We start from the raw sequence: 20,061 nt of genomic DNA on the forward strand, positions 1-20,061 counted from the left end.
TTAGTTGGGAGGGGAAGAGAAGAAAGTCAGCACAGACTTTGTCCTTGTATTAATTCAGCTATCCCACCTACTCCAGTCACTTAGCACAAGTTCTTCTAGTCTCCCTCTCTCCTCCTGCTCGCCACCCCAGAAAAAAACCCTATTTTGGGTATACCACGTGTGTGAGATGTGACTGTGATTTGAATCATATTAATGTTTTCTATCTGTATTTTTGTTAGGTCGTACAGGAGAATGAAAATGTTGTCTTCTGCCTGGAATGTGCCCTCCGGCATGTGGAAAAACAGAAGACGTGTCGGGGACTGAAAATGATGTATCGTTATGACGAGGTCTGTACAATATAGTTTGCATTCTTGAGGTTGGTGATGCCAGATGACCTCCAGAGTTGGATATTTGAGCCTAGACTTATTTCCTGGCTCTTGCCTAGTCTGACAGAGGCTCCAAGTACTCAGGAGAGCTTGCATGCAATTTCTGGTACAGCAGGAATATGCTTATTGTTGGCATTTTGGCCATCAAAACACTATAAATAAAAAGAAAAAATACAAGATCACATCAGTTAGGAGAGCTGTAAGTCGTCACCTGTAAAGGCGGAGAGTATTCGGGGGGAGGTGTTTATTGGGTTGGGACCCTTGTAAATTATGATGTACTTTTGTTTGTCAGTTTACAGTAACTTCAATACAAGCTCTCACTAAATTAAAGTAAATTTTGACTTACCATGAGGCCAGCGTGAAACTTTACTGGTAATCTTGTAGTGTTGGTGGATGGAGTCACAGTAGTGATTTGAGGCAAATTAGAAACCAAATCAGCACAATGCGATTCAGTAGTTTAGGTGTGATCCTGGAGAACAGAAGATTAACAATGGCAGCAGCAGAGCAGAGGCTGCTGGACGGGGGGGATGTGTGTTTGGGAGCTGTACTTGTTCACACATCAAGAAGAAGCAGTTTGTTGTTAGCAGCTCGTTGTTAGCAGCTCTGTGTAATCAGTCTTTCAGTGTCCGAAGCATTTTGAGACTCTGACCTTTCAGCTGTTTCTAACACATGGCTAGGGCTGCAGATTCAGCACTGTGATGAAAATATCATGGGTAGCGTAACTTCAAATTTGAGTGAGTAATTCTGATCCAATGAGGGGACTGGAGAGTGAGCCTGCTGTGGTGGTTCCTGACCTGTGGGTCTGGCCTCAGCTCCCCCATTCCAGGCATTGCACCCTGGGGCGCAGTGCTACTCATGTCTCTTTCTTTACTCTTGTTGCCAGATTCTCGACAAACTATTGTATTTATAGTTTGGCATTTTGTGCAATGTCTCCTTTTTCATTTTCAGACTATTGTCTTTAAATTTGGTGAGCGGCTGAGCAGCCACTAGGATCATTTGAGAACCTTCTCAACCCTCACAGTTCTAAGATACTGAACAGAACATCTCTGCCAGAATTCTCTTAATAGGATTGCTTTTAAAACTGGTATCTTAGGCAGCTGGGAAAAAAGAGAAACAAGATATTAACTCTGTTGTTTTTTCCCTCTCTGAACAGGAACAAATAATCAGTCTAGTCAATCTCTGTGGGAAAGTCTCTGGTAAAAATGGCAACATCGAGAACTGTATCAGCAAGCCTACACCAAAAAGAGGACCTCGTAAGAGAGCAACAGTCGACGTGCCATCATCTAGGCTTTCATCCTCCAGTTCATCCAAAAGTGCTTCAAGTTAATCCTGAAGATGCCAACACTCATTTTGTCGATTTATATATATTTTTTTGTAATTATTATACCATAGTTTGGAGTACTTGCTGTAGAATACAAGCTGTCTTTGCACTAGCTCTAAAGAAGATTTTCTTCTGGTTTTAGAGAACTAATTTTGTTTTAGCATTAAACTGTTGAATTTTTTTTGTACTTAGAATAGTTATATACAGCAGTCAAATTTTTTTAAACTGCTGTATGTTCACTGTTTTAAAACCGGCAAGGGGGCTGATAAAATATTAATTTGTACTGTCCCTATGGCTGAAAAAAGCCTTTTTTGGTAACTGTGAAAAAAGGCTTTTAACCCATTTTTGAATAGGTTAAAGTTTGATGTGTTTTATAATTTGTTCTCCAGTCATGTGAGCAGATTTTCTAGAGAGAAAAGGGATAGGAACAAAACTTGAAAGAAATTGCTTTACTTTTGGCTGTCTTTTATTCTGTCACAGGCAAGATGAGTTTTGTAATTTTTTAAATTGGAGAATACACACTTTCTTTGGGAGGTTATGGCAGCTGAAGATGGACTTTGTTTCCTAACCATAAGCAAAATGAGGAGATTCGGAGTAAATATGTTCTCTTTTACCAGCACATCACTATGCATCTGTTTGAGGGAGGGTGGGGGGCGGGGTGGGTGTGGGGGAGATGGAAAAAAAGACTGCCTGCCTTGAGGGAGTCAAATGAGGGAAAACTGTGCCTGATTTCATTAGGAAATCCATTCTGTTATTTTTTGGTGCTGTTGGCTACTTTATCAAAAACCCTTCAATAGCATCCTTTAAAAAATAAAAGTGATTGAAGCCATAAGTGCTTCTTTGTCATAGATGTGCAATCTTTCTAACATTCCATTTCCATTCCACTGCTGTTTTCCCCATCTCTACACAGTCAGCATTAATTTTTTGTTTTGAATTTTTCATTATATGATCACATTTAGAGCCACTAGCAGGTCTGCATATTTCTTTTGAATGTGAAAATGCATTTGCTCTCATCTTGTCTATTTTTTCTCTTCATAGTGTAACAAAAAAAAAAATCACATCTTTTGTATATATGCCTGTAAATTGTTTTAAATACTTGAGCCTTTTCTTGGGGTGGGGGGGTGGGGTGGTATAGAGACAAGATGAAGAAAAGCCTTACGTTTCACTTTCTTCATCGGTTGGATTGGATGCTTACAGGGTTTTTCTTGTAACATTTATAAGTGCTGCTTACATCACTGAACAACAACAAAAAATAATAATGGAGTAGCTGTTGCCCTTTTCTGGTTGTGTGTACAGTATGTGTGGAATAAAAAAGGGAAAATGTTTTCACAAACTGTTTTGTTTCATAATTGAATTCAACAATACCGTAGCTACCCATATTGCACTGAGCTTGCCAGTGGTGACTGTCAGGAAAGTCCTATAATACAATTTGTTGGTTGTTGTTGCAGAAGACTGAACTGTTTTGGAATATTTAACAATAACATAAACAGAGTCAAGTGTTTTTTAAATGTGGTTGTCTGGTTTTTATGGCCTTGCTGTGTACTTTTCCCTCTTGACAGTAAACTTCTGACAATGGCTTACAGTTTGACATTTAATTTATTAGCGCTGCTCTGCTCTCTTTCCTTGTAAGGAAAGACTTCATGTTGTTTATTGCCAGTTTTTGTTTACTTTTCAGGTTTGTACTACAAGGTTTAATAAAAACAAAACTTTTTTTGGACACTTTGTCTGTCTTCTGGGAGGTGAGTGAGTGAGATGAGCTATTTCTTTAAGAAAGGGTTAAACTTTTATTCTCATATTCATTAAATTGAAATAAGTTAACTTATCATGCAGAAGATTGTTTCCAGATTTAATTTCCACAGTGCTAAGACAGGAAACACTCCACCAAAAAGCAAGCAAAACAGCTGAATCCTTAGAAAACTGGCCAGTTCCCAGTGGGCTGGATGTGGGGACTACCTCTTTCCAAGCCACTAACTACCAGGAAGGAGAGTCTTTTGGAAGGTAATGTCTGTCTGTTGCCAGTCACCTTTTATTTTTAGCTTCCTCAGGCTAGATTTCCCTGTCCCTCAGTGCAGGAGCAGCTTCATATTGATATGAGGCTCCTTAGCCCTCAAGGAGGGCAGATACACCCAGGTGTTTATGTGGATCTCATACATCTTTGAATTAAGTTACAGTGCAGTCATTTTTTTCCCCCCTGTTATCAAGATGTGGTCAAACTGAAGTTACTGTAGAACAGCAGATTTAGCAAAAAAGCAAAAGCTGCATGCTTAGGTTTTCTAATCACTAAATGATTCTCCCAAAATACCTATTATAAAATGAACTTGCAGAAAAGGTTTTGGTATAAGTAGAAGACAAGGCTGGGCTAGAAATACTTTATTTAAAAAAAGGAGTATGCTTATAACAGTGCTAAGATGGCTGCTCCAGCAGAAGGGTAAGATTTCAATGTGCAACTCCCATCCCTTGGTAAGTATTTATTTCATTTGTAGCTAAAGTTATCCTCAAATTCAAAATAGTGGGGGTGCGGATGCTGCCGCATCAATGTCTTAGGCAGTATGTAAGGTGAATCTTCTGTATTCAGCTACATAGCTCAAACATGCAGATAAGGAACATTGTGAGATCAGTGTTAAGGAATTTCAAATAAGGAATTTAAAGATTAGTCAAAGTATCCAATCTCCCTGTTAGTTCTATACACAGTATATACAAAGCTTGACTGCTCCAAAAACCCCCAAAACTTTAATAAAGTGAATGGTTTAGGCAATTAAAAAAAATATCCACATGACTGGCAATATTATAGACTAGTTAACTAATTCCTACACCTTGGGTGAGCGCTTTGTTCATTTAAAAGTCAAACATTCTTAGAGGATATGGTGCTAGGATTCAAACAGTCTGAGAATCACTTTCATCACTGACGTCTGAAGTACCTTTTCTTTCACTATTTACAGCAGCAAGGGCAGTATCCACTTGAACTTCCTCCTCATCAGACTGGATAACAGGAGACTCTCCTACTTCACTGGTATCCTGGCTGGCAGAGTCAGTCCAGATTGATGATGATGAAGACAATTTTTGCCTTAATTCAGACTGTCTTGGAACCTGAAGGCTTATTTCATTCTGACAGGTTTTGGATTCAGGCCCTTCAAAAAGTAAGGAAAGGAAAGGAAAAAAAAAACAAACAAACCCATTAAATCCATCTATTGAGCCGTAGTCTGTATGATATTGACTGGGGCTGATTATGCTGTTCTTAATGTTAAAAGGGATCACTATTCAGCAGGATGGTTAACATGTCAGCCTGGATGTACTAGCACAGAGCCATTAATGCAATGACTGACAAGCCAACTGGTGGTCCACAACTGAGGCATTTTACACATCCACTCTATGGACTGCACTTCTCCATTTGTTTCCAGGTGTACTTTAAGATAGAGAGTTTGGTCTGTAAAGCCCAAAGTGGTTTGAGTCCTAGCACCTTTAGAAATTGTTTCTCCCCGTCTAAATCATGCAGATAATTTAGATCAAGTAGGGAGACTAAGCAAGAGTCACAGCTGAACTTTGTGCTGGTTGCTGGTGATGACCCTTCAATTCTCCCTGTAATAGTTAGTGATTCTGGTATTTGCTTTGGTATATGTGACCAAAGCCAATTCAGATTTCTGCATCTACTGCAAAACAATTTACTCACTGTTTGTATTGCATTAGCAGGAAGAGGCCACAACCAAGGGTTTATCTACACTGGAACACTAATTCTGAATAGCTTTGAAATGAATTAAAAGGGGCCTTAATTTGGTTTGAATGTCAACACAGGAGTTTAATGCAGTTTATATTCACAGCTTTAGTTCATTCAGATTAGCTTTTTTGAGTATTCCTGTGTAGCCCAAACCTAGGATGAGAGCCTCCTTATACTAAAGACAGTCTCTGCCCCAAAATGCTCATAAGACACAGGATGAAAGAAAGACCGTAGTATTCACACATGGGGAATTAAGATTCATCCATGCTGTCAGAGGAAGTCTTTGAGATCTGGGTTTGATTACCAGCTTTGCCAGTCTCATGCTTAACAAAGCTATCCTTCCTCCCCACCACTTCCTACAGAGAGGGGTTTTTTGAGCTGACAATTTTTGAAGTCTGCAGCAGAATTTCACCATTTAATACTTCAAGCTCCCCAAGGTAAAGCCTTAGCTGCAGTTATCTGTAAGTCTCCAGTAGACGGTTAAGGACAACTCAATAAGTTAAATAAGAAAAGAGGGATAGAACAAGGAAGATTTACAGATAGTTATTGTGGAAGAGCTCTCTTCCAAGGGGCAAGAGGAGGGTTGTAGGATGGGAAGTGTTGCTTGGGGGCTAAAGTACATGATTAGGCTCTCCAAATTTTAATGTAATAGTGTATCTTGGTCCCAAGCAACACTCTAAAGGGAGGTGGAAGAGAGACAGGAGAAGTGCTGTTAATTCTTTTGTCACATGTCTGAGTCAATCTCCCATTATCCTCAAATAATGCTCCGTGTTTTACGGGAACATTTTAGTATAACCCACTTAACAGTAACTGAACTGCAAACCCATGAGTTTTACTTTTTGGAATGAAGTGGACTAGTACAGCAAAACTAATCTTCTAAAGCAGGAGTTCTCCAACTTCATGGCACCACAACCCCCTTCTGACAACAAAAATTACTACATGAACCTGAGCCCTGCCACCTTGCATGGGGGGCCAAAGTGGAAACCCAAGGGCTACAGCCCTGGGCAGAGAGCCTGTAACCTGAGCCCTGCTGCCCAAGGCTTTGGCTTTGACCACAGGCTCCAGCAACTCTAACACCAGCCCTGCTGACCCTATTAAAAGGGGGCTGGGGGCCCCTGAGACCTGCTGTTCTAAAGCTATACACAAATGCACTTTCCTCCTGTACATAGCCAAATTTCCCATAGCTGTAACTCAAATCAGAGGTAGCAAGGACCAAAAAAGTAATAAAAACGTGTTAACCAAGACAAAATCATCCAGTTAGTACATGTGTATTTTGTAGTAGACGAGGGGAAAATTCAGTGTCCAACTAGTTCTAATACAAAAGCAAAACACACACACACACACACCCCCTACCTGTAAAATTCCATACAGACAATTCTACAAGGAAGGAAGGAATTAATTATAGGAGATGGGAGAATGAGGACTTTAGTTTAAAATGGTGCAGTGTGCTCACATTCCAAGGCTAGAAAGTGTCTTTCCATATATTGCTCAAACTCAGTAGGCACTAAACTGCTCTAAGGTTGATTCTTGCTGTCTCAGCTAGTCTCACAGAATTAAGTTAACACAACCAAAGAATAAGAAAATACATTACATAATAGTAGCACGAGGAGGCTGCAACAGAGAAGTGGAGTCTATTTTGCTAGGCACTAGGGCAGAGACTGTCTCTCTGTACAAAAAGCTTGCACTCCAGACAAAGGGTGGGAAGGAAAATGGTGGCACAAAGAGTGGAAGTGACTTCTCACAAAGCAGGTCAATGGCAGACCCAAGAATAGAACCCAGATCTCCATAGTCCCAGGCCAATATCCTATCCCTTAGACCATACTGCCTCTCCATGCAATACAATTTTGCTTATTTGTCTGCGCACAAGCTGACTTAGGAAGCTAGTAACTGAATATGTAAAAAAAAGCTGGAAAAATTTGCACTCAGTATGCACTAAGTTCTGGAACAGGCTCCTAACAGAACTCACGCGGGCAAACGATTTAGTTTTAAGAGAGCATGTAGCCCATCAAGCTAGCTTTAGCATTTTAGTTTGCTTATCAGTAACACAAAGAACCTACAGGTTGCATCCTATAAGGCATTAGCTAAGTGGCCAAAAGGTCAGCTTGAGTTTTGGGGAATTGGGAATAGTGTGCTTAAGGGGGAGATTCTGTACAACACAATACCAGGTAACTACAGGAACAATGAACTTGGCTATTTTATTATAGATATCTTGGCAGATGCTTAACCACAAACTTGCCTTGGTAACAAATTGATGTATATGGCAATAAGCTAAAATCATTAATATACTAACTAACCTATAGGATAAGGTAGGTGAGGAAGTTGGACGTTTGTATGAATATTTATGACAGACCTTAGGCCCTCTAATAGGCCAGACTATGCTGTCAGGCAGAATCTGTACCATGGGACTCATCTGCCATGCCAGGGACACAGCAGGACCACCAAATCCCCAAGAAAGGGGGGGAGTATATGCGAGGAATGGTACAAGGTATTACTTTAACTCTATTTTTGCCACCTTTTATGTGGTTTGGAGCATGCATGTCTTTCCTAATTGTGTTAAAATAAGTGGTTAAAGCTTTGCGTTGCCCTCCACGTGAGTGTCATCATTGTTCACACAGATTCCCAACCAGCTATTGAATTTGATAACCTTGATTCTGGGACTAGAGTTCTACCACCCCCAGCTCTTCTAATTGGAAACCAATAATAGAATCAGTAACCCCTAAAGACAAATGTATGAGTGCAATTGTAGGACAGGGTAGTTTGGGATGATGGGGGGCAGGGCTCAGCAGCCCTGAGGGTTCCTTTGCTTCTGGTTTGTCTGATGTTGGGTGTCTGGTTCTTGCTCCTATGCTCAGAATCTAACTGATCGCTCTATGTGGGAGTCAAGAAGGGATTTCTGCACCTTCCAGGGATACAAAATGTGTTAGTGGATCATCTCAGCAGATCCTTCTCCAACCACAAATGGTCCATTTGCCTGGATATTGTGAGAGACTTTTTCCAGAGGAGGGGAACTCTACAGATAGACCTATGTGCGACAAAGTACAATAGGAAGTGTCCACAGTTCTGCTCTTTTCACAGTCATCATCTGGGCTTACCCACAGATACGTTCCTTCTTCCCTGGAAGGACCATCTTTTCTATGCATTTCCACCCATTCTGCTCACGCACAAGGTCCTATATGGCAACAGGGTGAATATCCTGGCCTAGGCAGATGATCTGGCCCTCATTTCAGACAACTCAGAGAGTCTCCAACAAATACTCGATGTCACCAGCTGGGCTGCCAACTGGATGGGGCTCCACTTCAATGCTAGGAAATGTGCATCCCGCATATTGACAGCAGTAGAAGGGACTCAGTCCAGGCGACGTCGTTCCAGATCCAAGGTGAACCCATGATCTTCCTGGATGATGGGCAAGCATACTAACATCTCGGCACGCCCTCAGGTTTCCGCATCCAGCAGACACCTGAGGATACCACTGCCGAGATCCTACGAGATGTGGCCAAGATCAACTGTTCCCGACTGGCACCATGATGGCAGATCAGTGCCTTGAACACCTTCCTAATCCCCCGTATTTCATTTGTCCTGAGGGGATCTGCCATGGTGAAGGTACCTCTGAACAAGGTGAACAACATCATCAGGCAGCTAGTGAAGAAGTGGATGTTTCTTCCCCAGAGCACCAGCAATGAACTGGTGTACATGTCACACAGGAAGCGCCATGCCAACGTCCCTCGAATGGGTGATCTGTGCAACGCTGCGATGATCACTCACGCCTTCTGATGTGCCTGGACATCATGGTGAGGAATATCACAGAGTGCTCTGCATGATGTCATCTGGAAGCGAATCATCACGTACCTGAGTGGCTCCCTGGAAGTTGAATTTGGGAGAGACTTTGCTTCGCTCTGGACTTATCCCTGCAATGCTATGCAATGACTGGAGAAACATATCGGCTGCCACTGGACTTGGTGCGAGGAACGCCAGGAGCTGGGAGTCCTGGTGCCACAAGTGAAAAATGAAGAGCACACAATCATCACTCTGAGAGCTAGAACCATGCTGGAGAGGACCCTGAAGGATGCCGTCCCCTGGCAGTACGTGGAAAACCTGAAATGGAAGCCAGATCAGGGGAAGGCCTTCAAGGTGACATGCAAGTGGGACACCAGCAAGCACTTCCTCCTCGGGGGCAGCTTCACCCAATTTGCCGACTGGAGGTTCATCTACAGGGCCCAGCTCAACTGTGTCCCGCTGAACTGAGCCATCTGCCATGGGAATCAGGACAAGTGATGCAGGAAGTGCGGCTATGCCAATGAGACGCTACCCCACATCTTGTGTAGTGGCAAGCCCCATTCCAGAGCCCGGCAGCTGCACCAAAATGCCATCCAAGATCGCCCTGTTAGAGCCATCCCGCCACCTGGGATGGTGGCTGTGAAGGGAAGGTGGCTGTGACCCCTGCCATCCCCGGAACAGACAGCCAACTGTGACCGGACATCACCAACAAGGACTAGAAGAAGATAGTCATGGTGGATGTCATAGTTCCCCTTGAAAACAGGACCCCGGCCTTCCACGACGTCTGATCTCGAAAGCTGGGACACCTTGAGAGCTAGGGGTTATGAGGTTCAAACTCACATGCTCATCGTCGGAGCCCTGGGCCCGTGGGAACCCAGTAACGAGCAAATGTTGCAAGAATGCAGAATTGGTCAGCACTGTGCTCGACTGATGCGGCAACTCATGGTGTCAGACGCCATCAGGTGGTTGAGGGACAACTATCTATAACACATCACCGGACATCAGCAATAACAGGAGAGATGAGCTCGAGTGCCATTGAGAAACAAAGTCAGGAAAGTAACTGACATACTTCCCTGATGGATTGTATTTTCTAAGGGTCAACCTATCCTAAATTCTCAAATACTGAAGGGCAATCTTCACTCATTGCTATATTTGCATTCCACAAGCTATTCTTAGTATAACCTTTCTGAGTGAGGTACCCGTTAATTGGATGCTAATACTTTAACTGTATCACTGAATTTATTAACCTTAATTTGGGATACTGCAGATTATGTACTATATGTATCTTATGACTTTCAAACCAACCTTTTTACTTTTGAATAATTTAAGCACTATATCCAGATGTACAGGCACTCTTTCTTTAACCTGTGTATTACAGAATGTTAGTTAGCTTTAACATTTTTTTTAAATCTGTAAGTAATTCCAATTCCAACTGTGACAAAATGTTAATAAATGCAGACTAGATGACACTTTAAAACACAACCCTCTGAATTAAGTTTCAGCAATAAGAATTTAGACACTTCATGCTAACCAAAGGAAGTAACAGTGTTATGGGGGTAAGTGTTTTTCATATCCAGGGCATACAACTAATCTTGACAGGAGAATTAACTCCAGGAAATTTCACACACGCCCCCCTCCCCCAATACATTTGTGACAAACTAACTCTGAAGTAGAGGGTGGTTTCAGACAATCTTTTACTTTCACTATCAATACATTAAGTAAAACACTTTCTTTCCTCTGAAAATGCAGGTTGAATATCATTAGGTTTAAAGTCAGTTATTCTTGACACCACTTTTCCTAAAAACTTCTGGCTTTGATTTTTTTTTCTTTTTTTTGGAGGATGGAATTTTGGTGAGAACAAAAATTTTGCAGCCTGTAGAACAAAATTTTAATGTACAGCAACTACTTGAGGTGACCAAGTATCTATAATCTCCTGCAACCAACAGCTAGACTGCTCAGGCATGCTACAGTAAGAGGTCCCAGTACATCTCCATATATCAAGGTCTGTTAAATTACACTATCTCAATATATTTAAAAAATTCACAAAGGATATAAAATAATGTAATTGCTTTAGAACAGGGATTCTCAAATTTCATTGCACCACGACCCCCTTCTGACAACAAAAATTATTACATGGGGTTGGGGAGGGAGAAACAAAGCCTGAGCCTACCCAAGCCCTGCCGCTTCTAGTGGGGGAGCCACAGCCCAAGCCCCACCACCCAGGGCAGCGGGGCTCAGGCTTCAACTTTGGCCCCGAGCCTCAGCAAGTCTAACATGAGCCCTGGTGACCCCATTAAAACAGGGTCGTGACCCACAGTTTGAGAACCGGTGCTTTAGAATACCAAGTCAGTACCTGAAAGCGAAGAGAAACTGAGTGAGTTTTGATTTAAAGGGAGGAATGGCAGCATTCCTCAGTTTTTAGAGAAAAAAGTTTACAGCACTACCTGTAACATGGCTCAGATAAACATGGATCAAAGAAATGTATTTTATAAGCTACTTACTCTCTGAATAAATAAAACCAGAGTACGAGTTGAACAGAGTACCAGGTCATATAGAGTAATTCTGAATGTCTCAGTCCTACTGTAAGTTATTCTCTTCAAATTAGTAAAGTAACATACCTGAATACACCAGTGCACAGAAACTCCAGAAAAGCAATCATTTAATGCTGAGTTCCAGCCCAAACATCTCCCTGTGAGCCTTGACAGAGACTACATCTTTGAGCAACTTTTGTGATGAAAGTGGTCATGGATTGCTTCAAAATGACAAAATTCAAGACTAATTATGGGAAAAGTATTCTACTTAAAAAAAAAAAAAAAAAAAGCTTAACTACCACAAAGAAATTCAACAACAACAGCTTTTAACAGCTTTAAGTTCAATGCGTTTATTTATTTATATATATATATATATATATCTATATAATTAAAAAGCCAATTGACAACTTTTTTATATATATATATATATATATATATATATATATATATATATATATATATATATATATATATATATATAAAGCCAAAGATCCTGCAAAGTAGATTCTTTTCTCACCCTAAAAAACAAAAATGTACAAGTCATCTAACCCCAAGACACACAGAGGGATGTCTAGGGCCAGAGGGAAAAAAAGGTCTCTTGGAAAATCAAGCAGCTTTGCAGTAAGCTCTTATGCATCATGACTGAGGTTCTGTAGGAAATACTAACCTTTAGAGAACAGATACAGTATGAAACACTATACATTCTAGATTAGAGTCCTAGTGATTTATTAGTGCAAGCACAACTAGATAATTTACAAGGCATGCCCTAACTGTTCATTTCATACCCAACATGGGAGATAGTATGCTATCATCCTCTCCTCCCGAGTTCAAGAAGACATCCAGTGCTTCTTGGTCAGACATGTCCATCAGGTCCATCTGTTCCAGCATGTCCACATTCACCTCCATGGAAGACATACTTCCTATTGGCTCTGCAGCAACAAACAATATAAGTGAATTGACAATGCAGCGCATGTTCTAGGCAAAGACCATCAGCTTTGTAATATTATTACAAAGGCTTCCACAATTGCCACATTACTGTACTGCATCTTTGACTATTAAACAGCTATTCTCAAAATGTAAATATTACATACATTGACAAACAAGGAAACTTGATTATTGATAGGAAACAGCTTTGGTAATCACTTAGAAAGACAAAACAACAAGGTATGATCTTGGTAACAATACAGGTTATTGTATTTATAGCTTTTTGATATGAATTATAAATAGCTTCTCAGAGGCAGTCTCGGAACCTACAAAAGCAGGATAGACTTCTTTGTTTCTTGCTCTCATTGTTTTAGAACAGGCTGCCCTCATTATCTTTGCAAAAAGGTATTTTATTAGTATTAATATTTGTATTACTAGCACCCAGAAGCTGGGGGGACAGCGCAGCGTGGATCAGCATTCATATCACATTCCCCCTCAGTACCCGGCCCAAACTGGGGAAGCTAATGATCCAACCAATGGACCAAACTCTGTGATGAATCCTGGTCAAATGCCACCTGAGGCACGTTGCGCATATGCTGAGAAGAAGAAGAAGAAGAAAAAAGACAACTCAGAAGCCACAATAAGGATCAGTGCCCTGTCATGCGGGTGCTATAGGAATGCCTGTGAAGAGACAGACCTGCCCAAAGGTGCTTACTAATCCAACCCTTTTCTTCTTCCGGTGTCACAACTCTATTCCCCAGCTGCACGTTTAACAAAAACCTCTCAAGAAAGAAAAAGTACAAGACTGGACAAAGTATTAACACACAGGGGTTGTGAAAATGCAAGGAAGAGTTGTAATTCTCAAAAGGCAGGTGTTCTTTCTTCCCATTTAACCCACCCGTGTGATCAGTGGTAGCGGACAGTAGTGCAGAGCCTAAACCAAGGTTGGCGACACTTACTGACTCTCTGAGCTGCATACAACAATCTCAGAAGTTCAAGAGCTGGGGCAAGCCTGCCGGGGCTCGGGGCTTCAGCCCTGTGGGTAAGGAGGTCTCAGGGCTTCAGCCCCGCGGGAGGTGTCTGCCCAGGCTTGGGGGCTTCAAACCCACTCCTACTGAAGCCCTGAGCCCCAACAGGTATACCCCACAGATTTTTGCCAGGGTTTGCTGACCTAGCTCAGTCACATGGTGCTGCTGAGCCCACTCCCTGCACAGAAGCTGCTGGAGCCAGCAAGCTGGGAGCTGCAGAGAGCCACTCCTTTTGCTGCTGCCTCTCTCCACGGAGCTAAAGCAGCAGCCCCTCCCCGCAGCTCCCATTCCATGCAGCACTCACGGGGAGGGCGTGACTCAAGCTGTTGGGGGGGAACCTTTAAATTGTGCCCCCCCACCCCGCCCCACTGTCAGGAGGAACCAGTCATTGCTGGCAGAAATCCCTAGCCCCACCACCCCGCTGGAGGGCAAAAGCCTCACGTTCCTCCCATCCAGTCTGGTAGGCGGAGAAAAACGGGGTGGGGCTCTGCAAGCCACATTTTAACTGTAAAAGAGCCACATGCAGCTTGCAAACAGTTGTTTGGCCACCCCGACCTAGACAAATGTCCAATGTATTGTCCCATATGGAGACTTCACATCATTAAAGACAAGTGCAAACTTCCGATTAGAAATAAACATATTTAAAAATGTACAAGTAGTTTCAGTTGCCCCCAAAAGAAGTTTGTTTTGACTCTGCCACAATTATAGTACTTCAAATATCAAAGATCAGTAATGACAAAAATGATCATTTTATAACTTTCATATGAACTCTTATTTACCTTTTGTTTTGCAGTAAAACTCTGACTATATAACAGGTAAGCCGAAGAAATACCTTAAGTATGCATATTACTAAAAGTCTCAAACAATGCTGATGTCAGTGTGCAAATGGAGATGCAACCCTACTCCTTCCTCTGATTACTTTATTTTCCAAGTACAGGATATATCCCTGTCTTTCACACCTGCAGCATAGTAAAATACTGTACTCAGCAATAATTATGTTCTTCCTTGACTAGCGCTGGTACTGCATTATAAAACAAAGATAAATATAAAAAGATATACCCATTTCTCTCCGATAACACACTGCATTGCTGTGTTTACTTACTGTGCACTTTACTAATAAAAGTGTCAAAATAAAACCAAGTGCAAAAGGAAACCAAAACAATCCTCTCACTAGCCTTCTAGTTGTGGGTCTATGGATTAAGTGGGGGATATTTCAAAACTTGCCTCTTCTCTCCGCTATCTGCAGGTATCCTGTAGAAAGGTATTGCTCCATATCCTGCTGGAAGGCTTCTTCAAAGAACTTCTGACGCTCCTTTAGCTTCATCTGCTGGGTATGCTCCATATCCAAAACCTTCTGGGCATGCTCAGCATCTAGCTCAGCTGAGGACCAACAATAAAAAAGAATATACACCATTAAAAATATAGAAACATCTGTAAGTTTGCTTTTAACATGACTTATCAGAATCACACCAACAAATTATGTAAGTATATCTTCTCAATCATACACACTCGTATTTAATATAGTGTGAATACACAAAAAAGAGACCTCCTCCCCTTGACACATTCTGTCTCACTTTTAGGCTATTTGTAAAGAAAAGTACACATTTCTCATTCAACCCAACAGTTCAAATTCTATGTACCTCATCTGACACACAACTGATCACTCATCACAGTGACTGAATTCTAAGACCCATGGATAAATTAAGATTGGATTACACAGGTCTGAATCTCTATGTACAGTAATGTATAAGGGCAATAATGATAAGATGTTATAGCATCATTTCTGCACTTCCTGAGTATTGGAGATAGTCTGCTTTCAAAATCATACCTCATCACTCCCATAAGGCAAATATGGTATACTATGAGATAATATAACCGGATGCCCCAATATTAAACGGATATAACTCCGTATTTCTTGGAATGAATAAACTGAAACACTTATTGAGTACAGACTTCAAATAATGACAGTGTCAGAATATTGCTGAGTAAAATTAGCAATGATGATGTTATTATGCATATTTAATAAATAAACTGTCAAGATGCAAGTCTTCATTTTTGTGTCTGTAGAGCACAGTTGAGCCCACTTTGAAACTTCAAGGTAATGATGCCACATCAAATAAACTGTCAGCTATTCCCCATTCTAACAGGATAAGAAAGTACACTTCTTATAATTCTCAACAAAAACTTAGTTCAGATACTCATGGTTGAGATGATACATCACCATATTAGTAATGTAATTGAAAAGAAAAATTAAAGGTTTAAAGGCTGGACACTCAGAAAGTCAGATTCCTGCACCAACCTCGACCAACCTTAGAGAAATCATATAGGAGATCCAGAAAATTAATCCTACTTGTCACCAGTGCTCTCAGTGTGCTCAAGATTTGGAACAAATGGAAGAGGAATGCTTGAAACCTCCCAAGTTTTCAGACATATAGCTGCTTTGAAGGATACATCTAAGAAAGATACATGAGACACGCCATGAACAAAGGCAGTTTAACATGCCTTTCTGTGCAACCATGGAGAACCTTCATGTAGCAAAACCCCTGTGGTTCCACTAAACACAGAGTGGGTCAGAATATAAAGAACCTATGAAGATGTACAGATCCTGTGTACTATGGAGCCAAACTACATGAAGGCTCCCTGTGTGCCACAGTGCATTGTGTATCTGTAGGAGAGGGCAATGGACTACATTGCATGGAGCAATTCCCTTGGGCATGCTGTGAGTGCAAGTGGTGCACAGTCCATCATATGGCTGAAGTAGCGATTACAGAGTGCAACTGCTGCCACTGAACCGTCAACTGTGGAAAAAGTTAGTGATTCTGGCTGTGTACAGCAGCCAGGATTTAAGTACTCGAGAATTCATACCTCAATTGTTTCAGGTTACACTTCTGCAGTATGGGTTCAGGTGAAAAAAATGGAATATTGTCGACAACATTTGAGAGGTTATTCACAACCATAAGGGCTGGAAATAAATAAAAAACAGATTCTGCAGAAACTGTTGGATGAGCTCCCTACACTCCAGGAAATTTTTCTGTTTATTAGTGCATGAATTTGTCAAGTCTGAGCTATCAGGATAGTAAAAAGCATGGGGGTAGTGTGGTGTCTAGCATCTGTTAGGAGGGTGCTTAGAGTACAGTGGGATGGCTGTCTTGCAGTATGATGGTGGATGAGGAAAAGGTGCTCCCCGGGACTGTGTACACAACCAAAACCAGAAATTTGTAATTTTCCTAACATTAGTAAGAAGGAGCTAGCGAAGGGTCAAATATGAGTCCCAGATGCATTAGATTTGGTTTGGTTTGTAACAGAAGTTTGTAAGCTAGTATGTAAAGTTTTAGCAGGGCAGTTAGTGTCTGATCTGCTTTAGAAGTAAAAGAGGATGAGGTTGTAAAGGAAATATTTTAAATTACAGGTAAAGATGTGAGGAGATACAAGGGCAGAGTTAAAGTACATGCAAGAAAACTATAAGATAGCTTTGATTTAACTGAAGTGTTTTTTTAAAAATAACATTCTATTGTCTTTTTTATGACAAATATAACATAATTAAGCTAGAATGTCAAGGTTCTTTGTCTTGAAATTTCCTCTCTTAAATAGAAAATTTCATAAATGTGGAAAGTGCTGTGCCAGCTCTTGCCCAGTCTGTAGGTGTCATCTGAGCACTTACAAACTCATAGCTGGAAACTAAACCAGCTCTCCTGTACATTAGATTTGTTCAAAACAGGTATTAGTCTTATAAGAATGTAACAAGTGTTTAGACTCTGAAATGCTTGTAAATTGCTCCAGGCATTAATCTCACTTGTCATGCCTGTATTCCATGCTATAAAGAAATATTAAAATTTTGCTTTATAACTTTGAAAACGTTTGCTCTGAACCTGTGAACTCAGGCATGAAAATTGTCCCTCCTCCCCATTCAGGAGGCCTATGAAGATTAAACGGCCTGTTAAAGAACATCACAATACAAAGGATTGGTGAATGGCCCTATCAACACGTTGGAAATGCTACATGCAAGGGAGCTCATGTACTGGACGGCTAAATAAAACAGATAAAATAGGGTCACAAGAAAAATTTTCATCTCTTTGCTGTTTGAACTCACAGGGCCAGAGACACTAAACTAAGGCAGAATTCCCCAGGGGTTACCCCTGGGTCTGCCATGAAAGACATTTTCAAACAAAACATTACTACATCTCTGTCATCTTGCTGGCGTTAACCTGTAAATAACTCTCTCACTTCTTATTCCTAGTTAATAAACTTTTATTTAGTTTATTACAGGATTGGCTACACGCATTGTCTTTGGTGTGAGATGTAAGATACAAATTGATCTGGGGTAAGCGAATGGTCTCTTGGGACTGGGAACAACCTGAATATTTTGTTATTTTTGGTGCAACCTGAATATTGCATGACCATTTATCATTAAGTCCAGCTTGTCTGGGTGGCAAGATAGACTGGAGAGCCTAAGGGAACTGTCTGTGACTCTATACTGGATTGGTGAAATCTAATTATAGAACATACCGCCAGTTTGGGGTGTCTGTGCTGTTTTTGACAGCTTGCCCTGAGGTAGGCACTCACAGTCATGAGCCAGTCCAGACAGCATGACAAGCACATTGAAAGTGCTAAATTTTTCCATTCTTTAGGATTATTTACCTATGTCCATCAATATTAGGACTTTAGTGAGGACTTCAGCTATTTTAGGCAGAGTTTATAACTTCTTTGAGGGTGCTCTAGCCATTTTAATGGTAATTATAGAGACCACTACAACCTACACACTGTGTAATACTATATCATACCCCTAGGTACCAGCATTCACTGTTCTAGAGTGTTAGCAATACATTTAGTAACTGAAAATGCAAACATCTGAATCAAGGTGATTAACTGATACTAATGACTGTGAGAAGCACCACAACAGAATTCAGGGATCTTACACATCTTATTGGAGAAAATGTCAGGAGACGGATGCGGACTTTTCTAATATATAATCAGTTGACTGTTTCAGGGTAGCTATAATCAGCTACTTTAATATTTAAAGCTACAAAACCAGAGCTCTGGTTCACTTACTAAAAGCCTTCTAAAGATGCATTTCCTTCCATGATGGAAGTAGTAAATCAATAAAAATTTCTCCCCTACAGAATCCTGCATATTCCCTCCTTTGTGTTTCCCAATCTTCTGGCAACCATCTTAGAGGATACTTATCTTAAAGTAACTGGAGGTGTTTGAGATGCCTTGGTCTACACCGTAGGTGTGCGTGCCCCACACACGGACCCAGAATCTTTTAGCCAGCAGTGTCTATTGGGACTGTGCATTCAGCCTGAATGCCCTCAAATCCCATCCAATGGGCAGAGCAGCAGCAACTGCCACTCAGATCCTTCACAAATACAGATATCCAGGTAAAGAACTTTGTACTGAGAACAGGTCATAGGATCCATGTGGACAAAGGCATCTTGAGAAAAAAAAAAACATGTTACTTGACTGTATAGTAACCGTTGTTCTTCAAGGTGTGTTGTGAACATATATATTCCATTGCAGGTATAGTGCACCCAATGCATATGAATGAGAGACTTGTCAGCACTATCATTAGGCAGCACATGTGCCCATGCTCTCCTCGTGCAACTGTTTGAGGGCATAAAAGGGATGTGTCTGCCATTTCCCTCTCCATTCCTTTGCATCACTATCTAATGTCTGAAGTAGTGGGGAGGTGGAAGAGTAATAGAATGTGTATGTGCACAAAATCTCAAAGAACAACCATTACTGTATAGGTAAGTAACAGTTTTTATTCCTATGCATGATGGTGTATATAAATTGCACTCCAGGTGTTAGGGATGAGGGGTTCGAGGTGCGGGAGGAGGCTCAGGGTGGGTGATGAGGGTTGGGTGCAGGGGCTGAGGGCTCCATCAGGAGGTGAAGGCTCTGGAGTGGGGCTGGGGATGAGAGGTTTGGGGTGCAGGCTCTGGGGTGGGGAGAAAGGACTCCCCCCAGCCTCCTCACCACAGCAGCCTGGGACCAGGAGAGAGGCGCCTCTCCCCGGCAACTTCGGTGGGGCGGGGCTGGGCTGGGCCGAGGGAGGGGTTCCTCTCCCCCAGGCGTGGCAAATCCAGGACAGGTCCGTGTTGGGGCCAGGGGAGGGGTGCCTCTCCCCGCCTCAGCCCTGAGCCCCTGCGTGGGGCTTAATACGCGGCCGCACAGTTTAGAGGGAATTTAGCTGTGTGTGAGAGAGAGACACGGACAGTGTGTGCGCGCGCTGGCTGCTGGGGAAAGCCATACACTGTCTCTTCCAGACACTTACTGAGAGCACTCCTGCTCTGTTCTGAGCCCTATTGTCTCCCCTTCCCCACTTTGCAGAGATGGGGTACATAGGCGGGGGGGAGGGACTGACTGTGTGAGCTGGTTGCTGGGGATATCTGAGAAACAGTGAGAA

The 20,061-nt window shown here is 41.8% G+C and overlaps 2 protein-coding genes across 8 annotated transcripts in view; one reads left to right on the forward strand and one right to left on the reverse strand.

The window, feature by feature from the left end:
* Window positions 1–3,403, forward strand: part of JARID2 (jumonji and AT-rich interaction domain containing 2) — a 302,580-nt gene extending 299,177 nt beyond the window's left edge. Inside the window, exons 17-18 of the mRNA XM_007054880.4 lie at window positions 219–326; window positions 1,519–3,403. Coding sequence (XP_007054942.3) covers window positions 219–326; window positions 1,519–1,692 — 282 coding nt within the window. The 3' untranslated portion in view covers window positions 1,693–3,403. The remainder of the gene's footprint in view (window positions 1–218; window positions 327–1,518) is intronic.
* A 638-nt stretch (window positions 3,404–4,041) lies between these two features.
* Window positions 4,042–20,061, reverse strand: part of DTNBP1 (dystrobrevin binding protein 1) — a 174,274-nt gene continuing 158,254 nt past the window's right edge. For 6 of the 7 annotated variants that reach the window (XM_037893091.2, XM_037893090.2, XM_037893088.2 and 3 more), the window contains 3 exons: window positions 14,880–15,035; window positions 12,489–12,632; window positions 4,042–4,814 (listed from right to left, as the gene is read on the reverse strand). In XM_037893091.2, coding sequence (XP_037749019.1) covers window positions 4,561–4,814; window positions 12,489–12,632; window positions 14,880–15,035 — 554 coding nt within the window. In that variant the 3' untranslated portion in view covers window positions 4,042–4,560. The remainder of the gene's footprint in view (window positions 4,815–12,488; window positions 12,633–14,879; window positions 15,036–20,061) is intronic. The other variant, XM_037893089.2, reaches the window with a different exon arrangement.

This window comes from Chelonia mydas, chromosome 2 (genome assembly GCF_015237465.2).
Source record: "Chelonia mydas isolate rCheMyd1 chromosome 2, rCheMyd1.pri.v2, whole genome shotgun sequence".
Lineage (NCBI taxonomy): Eukaryota > Metazoa > Chordata > Testudines > Cheloniidae > Chelonia > Chelonia mydas.